General features: G+C 42.0%; 1 protein-coding gene across 2 annotated transcripts in view; it reads right to left on the bottom strand.

Annotated features, from left to right (window-relative positions):
- LOC124544664 (leucine-zipper-like transcriptional regulator 1) overlaps positions 1-17,115 on the bottom strand; it is a 144,566-nt gene that overhangs the window by 114,918 nt on the left and 12,533 nt on the right. The window contains exons 3-5 of one of the 2 annotated variants that reach the window (XM_047123283.1): positions 12,004-12,175; positions 11,791-11,927; positions 11,575-11,689 (exon numbers count right to left, since the gene is read on the bottom strand). In XM_047123283.1, coding sequence (XP_046979239.1) covers positions 11,575-11,689; positions 11,791-11,927; positions 12,004-12,175 — 424 coding nt within the window. Of the gene's footprint in view, positions 1-11,574; positions 11,696-11,790; positions 11,928-12,003; positions 12,176-17,115 lie in introns of both variants that reach the window. The other variant, XM_047123282.1, reaches the window with a different exon arrangement.

Consider the following 17,115-nt stretch of genomic DNA (forward strand, 5'->3'; position numbering starts at 1 on the left):
GATAAAGCGATTTTTCAGCAGAAGTGAACAGCAAGAGTATGTCGTAAAGTAGAAAACTACATACTGCACATATTTTTCTACAGATCTTAGAGTTCTTACAATCAATTCTTGATGCATTTACTGCTTAATGGTTTTTATTTCTGCCAATAAAAATCAGTTTCAGCTGAACAATGATCTAGACAATCACAGTATAAGACACCAGAATAGTTTTCATGTTGACTTTGCCCTCCTTGTCTACAGTTCAGAGTGGACTTACATACTCTAGTGCAAAGGTCTCAATAAAATCTTACCCAGTACTAAAAAAGAAATTGCAAATCCCAACCAACTTGAAAGAAAATTTGAAACATACCTTATCAGTCAATCTTTCTATGAAGAAATGGTTGTTTATAGTTACTTTTTTGGTGTTGGAAATAGCACTGGTGGTAGCTGACTCTGTACATAAAAAGTTTTTGATGGCATTGGGCACAGTCATACAATACTTTTTAAAAGAGTAAACCACCGTTTGACTGTGTATTATTACATTTATCTTCTATACTATCCAGATTTCGGCTTTTATGACATTATCAAGTACAATGCTGAAAGTTGTTAGGCCATTATTAAGTCACGTCTGTTAAGGAAGATGGTTTACCTGTTTCCGACTGTCTTAACAGACTTGATTTAATAATGGTCTAACAACTTTTAACAATGTACTTGATAATGGCATAAAAGCCAAAATCTAGAGAGTACAAAAGATAAATATAATAATACACAGTCAATTCTTTTAAAAAGACTTTGTACATGTTGCTTTGGTACCAGTCTGGACTATCAGCCGGGGTTTCACTATGCACGACCCACAGCTACACAGGACTGGCAAGGGAAGATTGGTACAGCAGCTTCATGAGAGTATAATAGTTAATGCATCACTAACTGAAGGCGTTATTCCAGAGAGACTGAAATATACCATTGTCAAACACCTATCCAAGAAAGGTGATAGGAGAGATGTCACTGTTTCACTGCTGACTTTTTGAAAATTTTTGGGAAGGTGATGTATTCTAGGATAGTATCCCACCTGAGCAACAGTAACATCCCCAGTAAAACACAGTTTGGATTTCAGAAGTGTTTATATGTTCATTCATCAAATTTTACAAGCACTAAATAATAAAATTTTGCCAATTGGTATTTTCTGCAACCTATCTAAGGTATTTGAATGTTTGATCAGTGTTCTCCTAGATAAACTGAAGTTTTTTGGGACTGCTGGTATACCCAATCAATGGATAATCCCATATCTCATAAAAAGAATGCAGGAAGTAGTACTTAATAATTCAACTAACATATCTGAGGAACTGCTGACACTAGTATCAGCAGCACTGCAAGCACCGTCACCATAGGTGATGCCTGAGGTTGACATGGAAACAACCCAGTGTCACTGTATGGTTTGAAATGGGAAGGCAGACACCGTCACCATAGGCGATGCCTGAGGTTGACATGGAAACAGCCCAGTGTCACAGTGTCACCGTATGGTTTGAAATGGGAAGGCAGGCACAGAATGTGTCTGTGCCCGAAGCACTAGAGACTGTACACTCACGTTGCAGCAATCCACTGTAGCCAGAGCCCAGTGGACAAGGAGGACAGCATGGATGTCTTGAGAATCCGTGATCTCCCAAGGAGAGGAGGAATGCAGTGACGTCTGTTTACCTTCAAAAGGCTGTTTTTTGTGTGTGTGTGTGTGTGTGTGTGTGTGTGTGTGTGTGTGTCAGTCCTATATCATCCGCAGAGAGAGAGAGAGAGAGAGAGAGAGAGAGAGAGAGAGAGTCACAATCAGAGCTCGCCATGGGCCCCAGTTATTTAAGGCTAGCTGAGCCAACACACTCAATCTCAGTCCTCTATTTGTGTTGCTATAGCTCTTTGTGTACTTAATTGGTTCCTGCAGAATGTTACTTAAACACTGTGTTCAAGTTGTTAATGCTTCTGTGGAATAAAGTTATGTTCAGTCTACTGGTCATGTTGTACTTATACCTAATTACAACACTTAATTATGAAATTCTTTTCTGGGATGTAAATGTAGTTTTCAAACTATACAAAATAATCATAAGAATATTAATCAGCAACAGCAATTGAGCTTATTGCAAAAATCTTTCCGAAACATATGGAATTTTAACTATATCATGTGAATACACTGACCAATTAGTTATGCAAATCTAAAATGACCTTGATAATTACCAAGATAGCAGCTCTATCCACAGTCATGGGACAACAGCTAGACTAAACTTACATTTACCAAGAAAGAATAAACATAGAATTCAGAACAGCAGTTTCCACCAAGGGATAAACTTTACAATAAATTGTCCAAGGAAAGTAAAGATACACTCCTGGAAATTGAAATAAGAACACCGTGAATTCATTGTCCCAGGAAGGGGAAACTTTATTGATACATTCCTGGGGTCAGATACATCACATGATCACACTGACAGAACCACAGGCACATAGACACAGGCAACAGAGCATGCACAATGTCGGCACTAGTACAGTGTATATCCACCTTTCGCAGCAATGCAGGCTGCTATTCTCCCATGGAGACGATCGTAGAGATGCTGGATGTAGTCCTGTGGAACGGCTTGCCATGCCATTTCCACCTGGCGCCTCAGTTGGACCAGCGTTCGTGCTGGACGTGCAGACCGCGTGAGACGACGCTTCATCCAGTCCCAAACATGCTCAATGGGGGACAGATCCAGAGATCTTGCTGGCCAGGGTAGTTGACTTACAGCTTCTAGAGCACGTTGGGTGGCACGGGATACATGCGGACGTGCATTGTCCTGTTGGAACAGCAAGTTCCCTTGCCGGTCTAGGAATGGTAGAACAATGGGTTCGATGACGGTTTGGATGTACCGTGCACTATTCAGTGTCCCCTCGACGATCACCAGTGGTGTACGGCCAGTGTAGGAGATCGCTCCCCACACCATGATGCCGGGTGTTGGCCCTGTGTGCCTCGGTCGTATGCAGTCCTGATTGTGGCGCTCACCTGCACGGCGCCAAACACGCATACGACCATCATTGGCACCAAGGCAGAAGCGACTCTCATCGCTGAAGACGACACGTCTCCATTCGTCCCTCCATTCACGCCTGTCGCGACACCACTGGAGGCGGGCTGCACGATGTTGGGGCGTGAGCGGAAGACGGCCTAACGGTGTGCGGGACCGTAGCCCAGCTTCATGGAGACGGTTGCGAATGGTCCTCGCCGATACCCCAGGAGCAACAGTGTCCGTAATTTGCTGGGAAGTGGCGGTGCGGTCCCCTACGGCACTGCGTAGGATCCTACGGTCTTGGCGTGCATCCGTGCGTCGCTGCGGTCCGGTCCCAGGTCGACGGGCACGTGCACCTTCCGCCGACCACTGGCGACAACATCGATGTACTGTGGAGACCTCACGCCCCACGTGTTGAGCAATTCGGCGGTACGTCCACCCGGCCTCCCGCATGCCCACTATACGCCCTCGCTCAAAGTCCGTCAACTGCACATACGGTTCACGTCCACGCTGTCGCGGCATGCTACCAGTGTTAAAGACTGCGATGGAGCTCCGTATGCCACGGCAAACTGGCTGACACTGACAGCGGCGGTGCACAAATGCTGCGCAGCTAGCGCCATTCGATGGCCAACACCGCGGTTCCTGGTGTGTCCGCTGTGCCGTGCGTGTGCTCATTGCTTGTACAGCCCTCTCGCAGTGTCCGGAGCAAGTATGGTGGGTCTGACACACCGGTGTCAATGTGTTCTTTTTTCCATTTCCAGGAGTGTATTATCAAAACAAACACATTTAAAAATGCAGTGAAAAACAGCTGTTAATCACTATGTTCTGTATAGTGAAGGATTACTTAACTAACAAGGAGTAGGGGTTTCATAAAAAATGTAAAAAAGTTGTTAATAATAATAATAATAATAATAATAATAATAGTAATGTAATAATATTATCTATCATTTCATGAAACACTTTTGCACTATAATGCTTTTTTTCTATTCTGGAAAACCTTCTCTCAAAGCTTTGCAATGTAAATACTAACACCTTAGCCTCTTTCTGATTTCAGTATCTCACTCAATGTAGAGGGATGCTGACTCAATTTTTCAGGCAAGTAAATGGGAAGTTATGCTACACAAAATTGTCCCAACATCGTTGTTAATGGTTCTGATGTCAGGTAACTCTGTGTGAGGGCATTGTTACATTACGAAAATGAATGTATAGTGTTTGGCAGTGAGGTACAAACAGTGTGGTACTAGCTTTATACTTTATTCAATAACTTCTTTGCGAACCTGTATCATACAGTATGGATAAGCCAAACGAGATAGTGCTGTTTTAAAGAGAAACACCTCCTATTTACAAATATAGATGCTCCAGCCTCCAGCTGTTATCCTGATTTAAGTTTTTGTTGGTTTCCTTAAATTACTTCAGACAGACACTGGGATGGTTCCTATTATAAGACTACTGCTGACTACCTGTCTCTTCCTTGTCAAACTAATCCTGGAACTATGTAAATGCCTGAATACTAGTTGTGGCAATAAAGAAACTGGACTCATACTCTAACTTAATTAAAAAACCTCACACAACTGAAATGTTGTCCCCTTCAATTATCCCCTCCCTGATCTCTGCATTGCTTCATGCAAATTTTCCAGTGTTGGAAGCAGTGCTGCACGTCTTTTTCCATTATGCAGTTGAGGAGGCTTGTTGCTTTTTCCTTCACTACATCCTTGGACTCTAACCTGGTTCCTAGAGTGCACACCTTAGTTTTTGAAAGGGAAAAAAGTCACATGGTGCTCAATCAGGTGAATACAGTGGATGTTCCACAACTGGAATGTTGTTTTTCACCAAAAACTTCTTCACGGACTTCAGATTACAGGCTAGCATGTTGTCATGACAAAGAGTCTATGAGCGATTCTACCACAGATCTGGTCTCCTTCATCGCATACATTCATGGAGGGTCTTCAGAACAGTTAAATAATAAGCTTGATTGAATGTCTGACCTTCAGGCACCCAATCAATATAGACAACCCCCTGGATATCGAAAAAAACAATCATCGTTACTTTGAATTTTGATTTGCTCACGTATGCTTTCTTCTTCCTAGGGCATTGACGGCTCTTCCAATGCATGGACTGTCACTTAGTCTCTGGATCGTATTGGAATATTCATATTTCATATCACATAATTACTTCACTAAGGTAATCAGGGTCATTTTCAATGTTTTCATGAGTGTCAGCACACCAGTCCACTCGATGTTGCTTTTGCTTATTTGTGACGATTCTTGGCACCACTCTAGCACAAACTTTGCCATGCTGAGATCGTCATGCAAAATCTGTCTAATCGTTCTCTTATTCATGCAGGCAAATTCTGAAATTGCTCGAATGCTCAAGTGGCTGTCTCCTTGAACAATTCTACTGACCACCTTCAAATTCTCTTCAGTTTTCAGAGTGGAAGGATGGCCCAATTTCGGATCACTTTTGATATCTTCTCTACCACCCTCAAACCTCTTAACCAACACAAAAAATGGTGTATGAGATAGATACTGACCACCGTAAACTTGGTTCAACAAATTGTAAGCTTTTGTAGCAAATTTTCCAAGTTTTGTGAGAGATCTGATGTTAACGCATTGTTCCACTTTAGAGCGTAGCATAATTCCAATGGAGCTCAGACACACAACCCACTTCTAAGTCTACTCACAGTCAGACTAACCAACAAAGTGGCATGAAATTTTGTACATGCGTCTCTTTGTCATCAACATAGCTGGAAATATGCAGAACAACCAGTATGGTTTCTTTATTGCCATGCCTTGTACATGAATTATAGTTTTCTTTCTTGTTCTTAAATTTTAATACCACAGCATGCCCAATATCCTCGTACAAGTGTTTCACAGATAAACAGAACTATTACTATAACTACTAGCCATTAATGTAATGATATTTACGATTGTCAAAGAGCACCACACACTAAATAAATAAATCTACAAAAATATCTGAATACTGAGATCAAAGAATTGAAAAGGTTTGTTAGCCAAAGGCTGGGTAGTAGCATTCACTGTAAAAGTGCATAACAAGTAGAAACACTGGATTCTGTATTTACACGTGTAGGTTGTTATGCAATCAAGTAAATATTAAACTATCAATAGGACATAAAGCATCAGGTAAAATATAACAGAGGAACCTGTAGCTTTTTTCAGAGTAGCAGCTTTCTTTTTACTTGATTACATTTAGCTACTATAAGTGTGAACAACAGTGAGCAGAGGGCCCTCTAGTGAATTCCAAGGAAGACACTTTCCACCTGGTCTCTTGTTCAATGTATTTATTCACTGTGATCATGATTTTTGACCTATTATAGCAATTTAAAGTGGTAACCACAACAATATAAATGCTTAATGACCAGTTCAACTTTAAAAATACATTGCACACTCAAATTATTTTATAAAAATTATGATTGTTTCTACCTGATTATGAAGTGTATGGGAAATGAGAATACGGATAACTGTATACGCATCAAACACATGTAGACTGTACACGGTACAAAGGCTGACTGTAACATTAAAAAATGCGGCTCGCCAGAGCAGTCAGAGTTCAAAGATTATGCTTTATGCGATCAATATGACCTATCAACGCACCCCCCCCCCCCCCCCCCCGCAGTACGGAGTACAGCCTGTGAGGTCTGAGGGGAGGTTGTGTGGGCGTCGGCTTCGGAGTGAGTAGTGTGAGGCGACAGGCGCACAACTGGAAGCTCCATCTCAGTCAGGGCAGTCGGCGAAGGTGCGGTGATGAGCTGCAGGTCCACATCATAATCAGACAGCCAGAGGGGGCAGATGATGCGTCGCCCGGCCCGGCAGTAGAGGTGTGGGGAGGGGTGTGGCATGCAGATTGAGCCGTCCGAGGAGATGAACGCACGAACTCTTGATGGATCGCACTCTCGGGGGAGGTACAGGCTATGCACTATCTTGACATCTAGTTCCTCATTGAGTGTCGAGTGGGCAGTGTCCGTAAGGAGCACGAGAACACGGTCGTCGAAATTGACAATTGACATGTCGTTGACACGGTTAGGCAGTACACTGCAGCGCAAGTTGAAAGTCGGGGAGCAAGTGTCTCCAGTAGATGGAACGTCATCAAAACCTGCACATGGGGTTGTTGTTGACATGCTTGGAAATCTGCGAACTGCTGTGACGAATCATCAGAAGGAGAAGACCCTACCCTGGGATGAGCTAACTCATTATCGGGCTCGGCAATGGAAAATTCGTCCAGATGGTCTGACTGGGATGGCAGAGGGGCATCGGAGTCCACGAAAGCAGGCTTGAGCCTGTGTAGTGAAACAGTCTGCGGGTGATCTTTAACCATAATGTCGAACGCCATCTCCCTCCTCCGGAGTACTTCAAAGGGGCCGAGGTATGGGGGTTGCAGGGGTTGTCTAATGGAATAGTCCCTGAGCATAACGTGGGAACATGTGTGCGGTTGGCACGTAAGTGTCCGGTGGGGAATGACTGACAGGCGTATGCAGCCGTGCGTGTCTAAAGTGGGTGCGCATTCTACTTATAAAGTCTGGGGAGATGGGGAAATCCTCGGGTGCCTGAGGCAGGATAAGTTCCCCAGGTAGAACCAGGTTCTCACTGAAAATGAATTCAGAGATGGTTCCCTGTAAGTCAGGTTTAAAGGTTGAACGAAGACCGAGTGACACCCACGGAAGCACCTCAGACCAGAGGCAGTCTTGGCACCTGAGTGTTGTTTTAAGGGTGGGGTGCCATCGTTCCACTAAACCAACGCTTTGCGGGTGGTAGGCTGTTGTATGAATTTTTTTAACACCGCAAAGGTTATATAGAATCGTGAAAAGTGCAGACTCAAAATGTCGAACCTGGTCAGTGGTGATGGTGGACAAGCAACTCAACCTAGTGGTCCATGATGAGATGAATCCCTTGGCCACGGTTTCTGCTGTGATGTTGGATAAAGGAACAGCTTCCACCCAACGAGACATGCGGTCGATTGTGGAGAGGATATATCTGTAGCCCTCTGACACGGTGGTAGAGGGCCGATAAGGTCAATATGTACATGACGAAAACATCCTTGGGGGAGGGGGGTGGCGTCCGATTTTGTTGTGTTGACAGGAAATGCAGCTGCGTGCCCAGGTTTGACAGTAGCACTGAACCTTGGAATATGTTCAGGGTGAGTTTGTAATGGGACAAGAAATCCAAACCGAGAATTGGTTCGTCAACGTTGGTGATGTAAAAAGTCCATGGGAAACGAAGAGAAGTAGATAGATGCACAATAACTTTAGCAGAGCTGACAGTTTGTAATGTTGATTCATTGACAGCACATAGAAGCGACTTCGTCGTTGAAAAAACGGGAGGAGCCAACGATGTAGGCACGATGGACACATCAGCGTCTGTGTCGACTAAGAAAACAAGTCGCGACGAAATGTCGGTCACATATAAACGACCACTTGGCCAAGAGGACGAGCGGATGGAGTGCAATGTTTGATGACACCTGTGAAGTTCCCTGCAGGACTCGGCATCTTTTAGATCCTGCGGTTGGCATTCGGGTGCTGGCAAGGTAATCTGCACTTCTTGGCCTCATCCCTGAAAATCTTGTAGTACCAACAGTACGGATGAGCTGGATGTGGTGGTGGCGGTGATTGTGACAGTGGATGAGGTTTGTCCTCGTTGAACTGTTCCGGAATGTAGACCGGGACGTATGATGCGTGCGCGGTTCTTGAGTGCTCGGAAATAGACGAGAGCGGGTGAGTACTGCCTGGTGGTACAGATGGCATGGAGGTGGAACAAGCCCTGCCTCTGTCCACAGACAGCCGGTAAACAGGTGGCATAGTGCCAACTAGCGGTGAGAGGTGAGCTGGTTGTTTTTGTCGCAGTAGTGCATACAGGTGATCTGCAATGCGAAGACAAGAGCCGATAGACTCAAAGGAGTGCAGTAGCAGGTGTATCTGCAGGTTGGTAGGTAACTTGGCAGACCATACCACCCACAGGGTAACGTCCGGGATCATGTGTTCACTCAGAAGTAGCCGAAGGCAGCACCAGAGTTGTGACAGAGTGCGGTCCCCCAAGTGTTCATCGTACAGGATGTTGATTATTAATTCCTGTGGCGAGCAGGCGAGTTGGTCCAATATTGTCTTCTTGGCAAACTCTTATTTTGGCAGCGGCAGTGGCGAAAGGAGGAGGTCACAAATTAAATCTGAGTGGTCATGGAGGTGCATGACGAGACACAGAAATTTAGAGTTGTCGTCGGTCACTCAAAAAGGTGCTTCACAAGTGTAAACCATGAAACCGGGTTGTCCTCGTATAAAGGAGGTAGCTTCGGCAGGCGGCAGAGGGGTGGGAGGGGAGGTTGGCTTCAGCGTATCTTGGGAGGCTTACTGTCCCGTGGTAGGATAGGCTGTACTGTAACTCAGCACTACTGGCGTGGGCGTGTTACTAGCAAACACATCCCGAACAACAGCCGGTTGCAATGTCCCTGATGAGTCACGGAAGCACACAGCGGCAGGCATGATCGGTACCGTGGGAATGAATGGGTGAGTGGCACATGAGATAGACCCGTAAACTGGACCGGAGGTTAAAGGCACAGTACTTAAATTGTCCACCTCGGAAATGAGGCAGAAGGCCGGGGCGGCAGGCGCAGATGGTACTGCAGAAGGAGCGAGCAGCTGTATGGTTGGAATCGGGACCCCTGTCAGTGAGCGGATGGGGGGGGGGGGGGTTGTTAATTGGTGTGGCAACAGCGAGAGTTTTCTGTGCACATCAGAGATGCATCCCATGTGGTAGGACAATAAATCACTGGTGAAGCCTGCTGGCGGTCACCTTGTTGTGGTACAACGTTCCTGGATGGCGAAGCGCCGTTGGGTGTGCTCAAACCCACGTGGTCGAGAAACTGGGCAACAGATCTGGTGGTTGAGCCTGGAGAACTCGATTTATAAAAATGTCCATTATTAAATTGTGAGGAAGGCAAAACTGGCATAGCTTGATAGCAGTTGACCGCATGTGCGTTTTGCGCAAATGGCAGCGTTGCACACGGCACTACTGTAACCGATGCTGTGACACGTAGAGGATCAAAGCACGTGTGTGAATTTGGGTCCCTATGAACACTACACGAGTGATCGATCATTACAAGATTCTGGAAATCTTCCACTTCATCTTTCACATGTTGGCGATCACAGTCCGGCGACACGAAACCCGAGTCCATTGAGGTAATGGCGTAACACTCAGCCGTTTTAGAGCTGCAAAGTTTGAGGTTAACTTCGTTGGAGATCGCGAATCACTGTCCATTAGTGGCGAAACAACCATTGGCAGGGGTTTGGAGTGGCCTAGTAGTAGTAGCTGAGCCTCCAAATCCTCGTATAAAACATTGAGTGAAGCAGCCATGGCGTTGAATGTAAAACCTGTTGATTCCACATAGCCAGCGCAGTAATTGCGGAAAACTTAGAAACTTGTAGAAACTTCTGGGTCACCAATATGGGAAATGGGAATATGGATAACTGTATATCCAACAAACTGTTCCCATAATTGTCTATACATACATATATTTCAGCACAAAGAAAGATAAACGTTTACACTGTACAAGGTACAAAGGCTGACTGGAACATTAACATGGTGGCTCGTCAGAGCAGTTAAGAGTTCAAAGATCATGCTTTACGTGCTCGATGTTGACCTATCGACACCACAAGTGCATCAGTGCATCATTCCTTTTAAGAGGACACTATCCTTGGGTCAATCATAATAAAGTAGGAAGAGCTATAATTTTTGAAAGAGTTTGCTTTTATAAAATTTTTGAGGAAAATGTGTTATTAAAGTTGAACTGGCCTAAGCAATTTATGTTGTTATAGCTACCACTATAAAATGGCATAATAGATCAAAACCATGATTACAGTAAATACATTTAATACCAGTTCTGTTTCTAAAATACTGCAGGACTGTGCATACAGGTAAACAGAAAACACTATAATGACAGTTTATTTCTAATACTGTGCACAGGTCAGTTTTCTGCAATTTGCCCATCTTGTTAATCTGTACCTTGACCTGTTTCATATTCCTGAAGGTTCACTTTTTATAAAACCTACTGAACACAATGAAGTAATTAATGTGCAAAACAATATAATATCTAAGGAGCTATCAGCACAGTACTATTGTACTCCGTAACACAGTTTTCATTGTGGAGGAAAAATAGGGCAAATTCAGTGACCGTAAGAACTCCACAAATTAAATGGGCAATCAATTTAAGAACAAGAAATAGTCTGCTTTAAAATGATAATGAGTAGAGTAAATCAAACCAAGAAAAAAAGGTTTTATGAAATTGTGCCAGCCTGAAATCACTTCAAACTGCCTTATGAGTATTAACAATACTAGTAAAAATTGTCACTGGTCCTAATTACCAGGGAAACAACAGTGCATAATAAAAGCTTTAGTTATATTTTATATTTGAATATTCCATTTACTGGGATGGAATGACTGGTTCATATAACCTTCAGTTAGCAGTCAATTAGCAACTTACATTAATTCTGTACTTCTTTCTAGGTACCCACTCTCCAATTATATGAAGTATGTTTCAGTTACGTACAGCAGAGTGAATGTGAATATCTCACCACAAGTGATATAGTCCACATGTCATTTAGTCTTGCATTTCCATCATAACCAGCAAAGATCCATAACTTTCCATCATAAACAGCGGCCCCATGGGCTGACCGTGGTACAGGCGTCCTCAAACAGTCAAAACAATAATATATATAGCTTTTGCACACTACTTGTCACAGGTTAGTTGATTTCTTTCTCTGTACAACAAATACTGTCTTCAAACATACTTGCCAAAGAACTTCCATTCTATCCACTGTCCACTGCCAAACCTGTACTCAAATAAATCATTCTTATTTGTAAGATTTGAGTTTGAATGGATGTCACCGGTATAACCTCCAAATACAAACATGGATGACTCGTGTACCTGAAAGTGAAATCAACAATTAACTTTAAAAATGACCCTCGAAAAAATCTGAGAAAGTAAATTAATGATAACTTACTACAGCTGAATGATGGTATCTAGGAGCAGGTGGTGTTCCAGTTGAGAAGGCACGTCCCCAAGACTTTTCTTTTACATCGAACCTGAGCAAATCATTAAGCATACTCTTTCCGTTGTCTCCTCCAAATACATAAATTGCATCTGAATATGCCACAACTGTGTGTTTACTTCGCCTGAAATATTACAAAAGAATATTGCTGTTTGTCACAAATATTAAAGCCTTTGAATTTCTATCCACAGTACTCTCAGTATTAGACATTTATGTATAACTTACACCCATTTGCTCTTCACTGAAAATTTTTAGTGAAGTAAGTTAAGTAGCCCCATATTAATATTAATTTATGGATATATTAATAAAATAAAGCCATAACAAATGGAAATGGACCCCCATTCACAACAAGTGAAAAAAAATAAAACTTTACTTCCATTTCGACACTTACACCAAACAGAAGATTAGTTGAACACGTAGGGGGTGCCAAGACAAAGAAGACAGGGAGGAGGAGAGGGGAATGGAAAGAGTGGCTGACATCTGGAAGGGAGAGGCACGTACATGGTATTAGAATGTGACTGTGACTCCACCAAGCTCATTCTGGTGGCAGGACTTTTCATTACAATGTATTTGTTGAACTGTTAAAAATTCAAATAAAAATATTTAAACAATAGAAATCCAGGATGGAATGTAACAATGTTATGAAAAGGACAGTTCCTACTCACCATAGAGCGGAGATACTGAGTCGCAGATAGGCACAACAAACAGACTGTCACAAAATAAGCTTTCAGCCAACAAGGCCTTTGTCAAAAATAGGTGACACACACACACACACACACACACACACACACACACACACAAAGAAAAGAAAAACAGCCTCTGGCAGCTGAAGCCACACTATGACGAAGAGGAGGAGGAGGAGGAGGAGGAGGAGGAGGAGCTGCTGCTGCTGCTGCTGCTGCTGCAGCAGCAGCAGCATCAGTGCACAACTCTCTCATTATGCACTGCTGCTGCTATTGTTCAGTGTGGCTTCAGCTGCCAGAGGCTATAGTCATGTGTGCGAGTTGAGTTCACGTGAGTGTGTCCATCATCTATTTTTGACAAAGATCTTGTTGGCTGAAAGCTTATTTTGTGAAAGTCTTTTTTTTGTTGTGCCTACCTGTGACTCAGTGTCTCCCCTATATGGTGAGTAGCAACTTTCCTTGTCATAATAAAAATAGTTACAATATTATGAGAAACACTCCTCTATATGGAGAGTAGCAATCTATCCTTTTTGTAATACTGTCATTATTCCATCATGGATATTCTATTGTTTGATAAAAATACTACCTGTTATAGTTGCTAGATGTTAAAAGAGACTCAAGCCGGGGAAAAGGGATATCATTCAATACTAAGCACTTGCTGCGAGGAAAAAATTGGCAAGAGCTTCAGGAGGAGGAAGAGCAGGAGGAACCCAGAAAAAAACATGCTGTGGATACTACATTACAGCATATGACCATTGTCACATGTCAACATTAGCAACAAGTAAAACTCCTGAAAAATTTCTTCATTCAGAATGACAGATGACTATCTTTTTTGAATGTCAGGCAAATGCATTACTGGGAAACAGCTTGAACAACTGCTGGTGTGTGACCATGGGAAATGAATGACAAAAATCTGATGCTGGCCAAATAGCATGTGCTGGATTGCTGTTCAAATTGCTCACCAATATTTTATAAAGTTTTAGATTTCAAATACTTATTTTAATGACTATTGCTGTTAGAATTTGCTGTAAAAGTAATTTATAAGTGGATTTTCAGTCATCTCAGACTTTCTTTTTATGTTATAGATTTGAGTGGTCTGTTATTCTTGAGTGTGCTTATGTCGTTCATTGAAGTCTCAATGGTGTGTTTATATTTCACAGTGTGCTGTTGCAGCTGTAGTGGTTATAAGGTCAATTACTGACAAAGATGTTTGTGCACTGTATTTGGTTATTAAGTTTAGTTGTCTTCAACTGTTCATCCAAATATTAACAGTTTGTTTACATTTCGCGGCATGCGGTTGCAGCTGTAGTGGTTCTTAAGTATTGACCAAGATGTTTGTGCACTGTTATTCGGTTATTGAATTTAGTAGTTTTCAATGGTGTCCCATGCTGCTTCTGGTGAAATAACAGTATAATAGCCTTTTGCTCACTGTGTTTTATAAAGTTGTTTGTGCATTGTAGTCATTTATTAAATTTGATACGGAAGTTTTCAGCTGACATTTATTAATGTTTCTAGTGAAATATTTCAGTAAAAACTTTAATTCACTGAGTTTAATTTCATACAGTGTTCCAGTTGACACTTGAATTTTTGGTTTTAGATTAAAAATTGTATGAAGTTTCGTGGTGCTGGTATTAACTGTGGTTTAGTAGTATTAACGGAACTGCAGTGAAACCTCTATTTTACGTTTTCTTGCGGTCCACATTTAAAAAAATGCAGAATTGAGGGAAGTGCAGAACTGAACTGAGGAAGTGCAGAACTGAACTGAGGAAGTGCAGAATTGAGGAAAATGTTGAAAAACCCCCAAGATATAAGCAAAAACACACAATTGGCATATATGACTAAAAATCGCAATCCTCTCCAATACTTTATATAAAATCTGTTGAAGTGAAGGAAATTAAATGTATAATACAATGTCCACACAATAATTTGTGGTAATGTATTTCATCTATTCTTAAAAAGTCACAGATGTGTAACAGCAAGTAAAAACTCATCAAAAAACTGAAATTGGTATCTGGGTACAAGGTAATTGTGCTGTTTTCAGGCATGCTACGACTACAAATTGTACATTTAAAACACGCGTTTTTGGGAGATCATCCTTTGTGCTCACACAGAAAAAAGCAAAACTTGATGAACATGTTGAATTAAACCAAAAGCAGCAGCTAAGGGGTTAAAGCATAAGCATAAATGCAGGCATCTGCTTAATGACATACTCTGTCAGAATTGCTGTTATTGTTTAATCCTTTTCTTATGAGCAGCACTTCATATGCTTACCACTGTTAAAGTGTTATTTTACACATGATGAGAGAAACAGAGACGTGAAAAATTGAGTTTACTTCTCCAACTGACGTCAGAAGCTTATTAGAAGTTGTCTCAGTGAATTTCTGTATACTGTGTAAAATGTAAATCTGAAAGAAAGCTCAGGTGCTACAGTTTTGCTTCAAGCCCTTTATCAATTCTGCCAATCTTTACCATCTACAGTGTCTGGTGCAAAGTAAATACGTGAGTAGTGCGTGTAGTTGTTGCAACTGTATCACGTCAGATTTGAACACTAAAGTCTTTAAAATGTGCTATTGCAAAACCCTTTTTCTATTACCACGTGACACCTCTGTCACAGCACATCATCTGCACAAAAAGTTTATTTTCAGCATTTCACAAAATGTTTTCACCCCTACCTGCACTTCTCTCGCTGAAGGCCCACTCCCCTTCTCCACACATCCAGTAGGTAGCTCAGGTTACATGTGCTAGTGTGGTGTTAGTGGCTGCATTGAGTATTGGGTGACTTATTAAGTCGCCAATCAATAAGAGTTCACTGGCCAGCCAGAAATGGGTGACATTTCCTTGATTATGACTGAGCATATTCTTCAAGACCCATTGTTTGAATTTAACAGGCTCATGACTGATATTGCCACTATATACAGTACATCAGAAATACAAGCAAAAAGATGAGACAGTTATAAGTGGCACAAGAAAAAGTGGTGGCTGGGTCGCTTCATCATATATTGGCTCAGTATGGAACATTTCATGTCGGCTGTCTTGTTTTTCCATTACTGCTGCAACCTAGCAGTAGTTTTACATAACTGCATGGTGAAGCTAAATGTTGCAAGATGTGCTGGCAACAAAGATCGTGGATTACATCAACATTTCCTCTCTCACATCTCCCCTCTCCACAATGGCCTAAAATATTCTCTTAATTCTGCCACCACCCGTGGTGTGAACCATCTGTCTTCTAACCCATTTCCAACTTGATCAGTCACATCAAATGGCAGTAGAAGGAAAGTGGGATGGAGTCAAGCAAGATGTTGAGTAAGAATTTAGAATCAAGTTAAACATTACTAGGAAGAAATGTAAAATCAGGGCGTTTTTAGCATTGACCTTATGGGTTTTTCACAGGGGCTACAAAAATATGGTGTAGAATCGTGAAAAATGTAAAATCGGAGAATTTAAAATCAAAGTTCCACTGTAGTTGCTTTCTTAGTAGACGGGAAATTCGAGATCACAATTGTTAGTTCTTTAAATCCTTCTACTGTAGTAACTAGGTAATGTATATGTTTGGTGTTTTTTCAGTAATTCGCACTTAACCATGAGTGAGAAGTGTGGGCTTTGTCGTAGGTTTGTGAGTGGTGGGTTATGGTGTGAGATTTGTTCAAAATATTTTCATTGGGGGGGGGGGGGGGGGGCGTGTAGTGGGGAAGCCATTGGACATTCTAGCAAGATCCTCTCCTGGAAATACAGAATTTGTAGCAGAAATAAATTAATAGACTAGCAGGAGCATAAGATCTGTGCCCTTCAGGTGCGGTTGCAAAACACAAGGGAGGAACTAGATAGGATGAGGATGGATAAGAGTGCTGGGGAATGGGAATTGTCAGTTGGTAAGAAGAGAGCTAGGAGCAGGAGATATTCAGACAGTTGTACTTTGTATATTAGCAACAGATTTCACCAATCACTTTCTGAACATAGATGGTGAATTAAGTAGGAACTTTCTAACAGTGAATCATGTAACTCCCTGGAAAATGCCTTTCCGAAACTGATATCTGACATACTCTTCTGTGATACTGACAAGGGGGAGAGTGAGTCATAATTAAAGCACTGAAGACTAAAGACTCATGGATACGATGGAGTATCTAGCAGAATACTTAAGTCCTGTGCTGCACATGTTAGCCAGTTCGTAATTTTTCCTTTATGAATGGTCAGTTTCCTGGATGATTAAAGTACTCAGAAGTAAAGCCATTTTATAAAAAGGGAGAAAGGGATAATATACACAATTTTAGACCTATTTCCATGCCATCAGTGTTTGCGAAAGTCATTAGAAAGGCTGTGTATGTAAGGATAACTGATCATTTCATTTCTCAAAATTTGCTGTCAAATGAACAGTTTGGTTTTA

Source organism: Schistocerca americana, chromosome 8 (genome assembly GCF_021461395.2).
Source record: "Schistocerca americana isolate TAMUIC-IGC-003095 chromosome 8, iqSchAmer2.1, whole genome shotgun sequence".
NCBI lineage: Eukaryota > Metazoa > Arthropoda > Insecta > Orthoptera > Acrididae > Schistocerca > Schistocerca americana.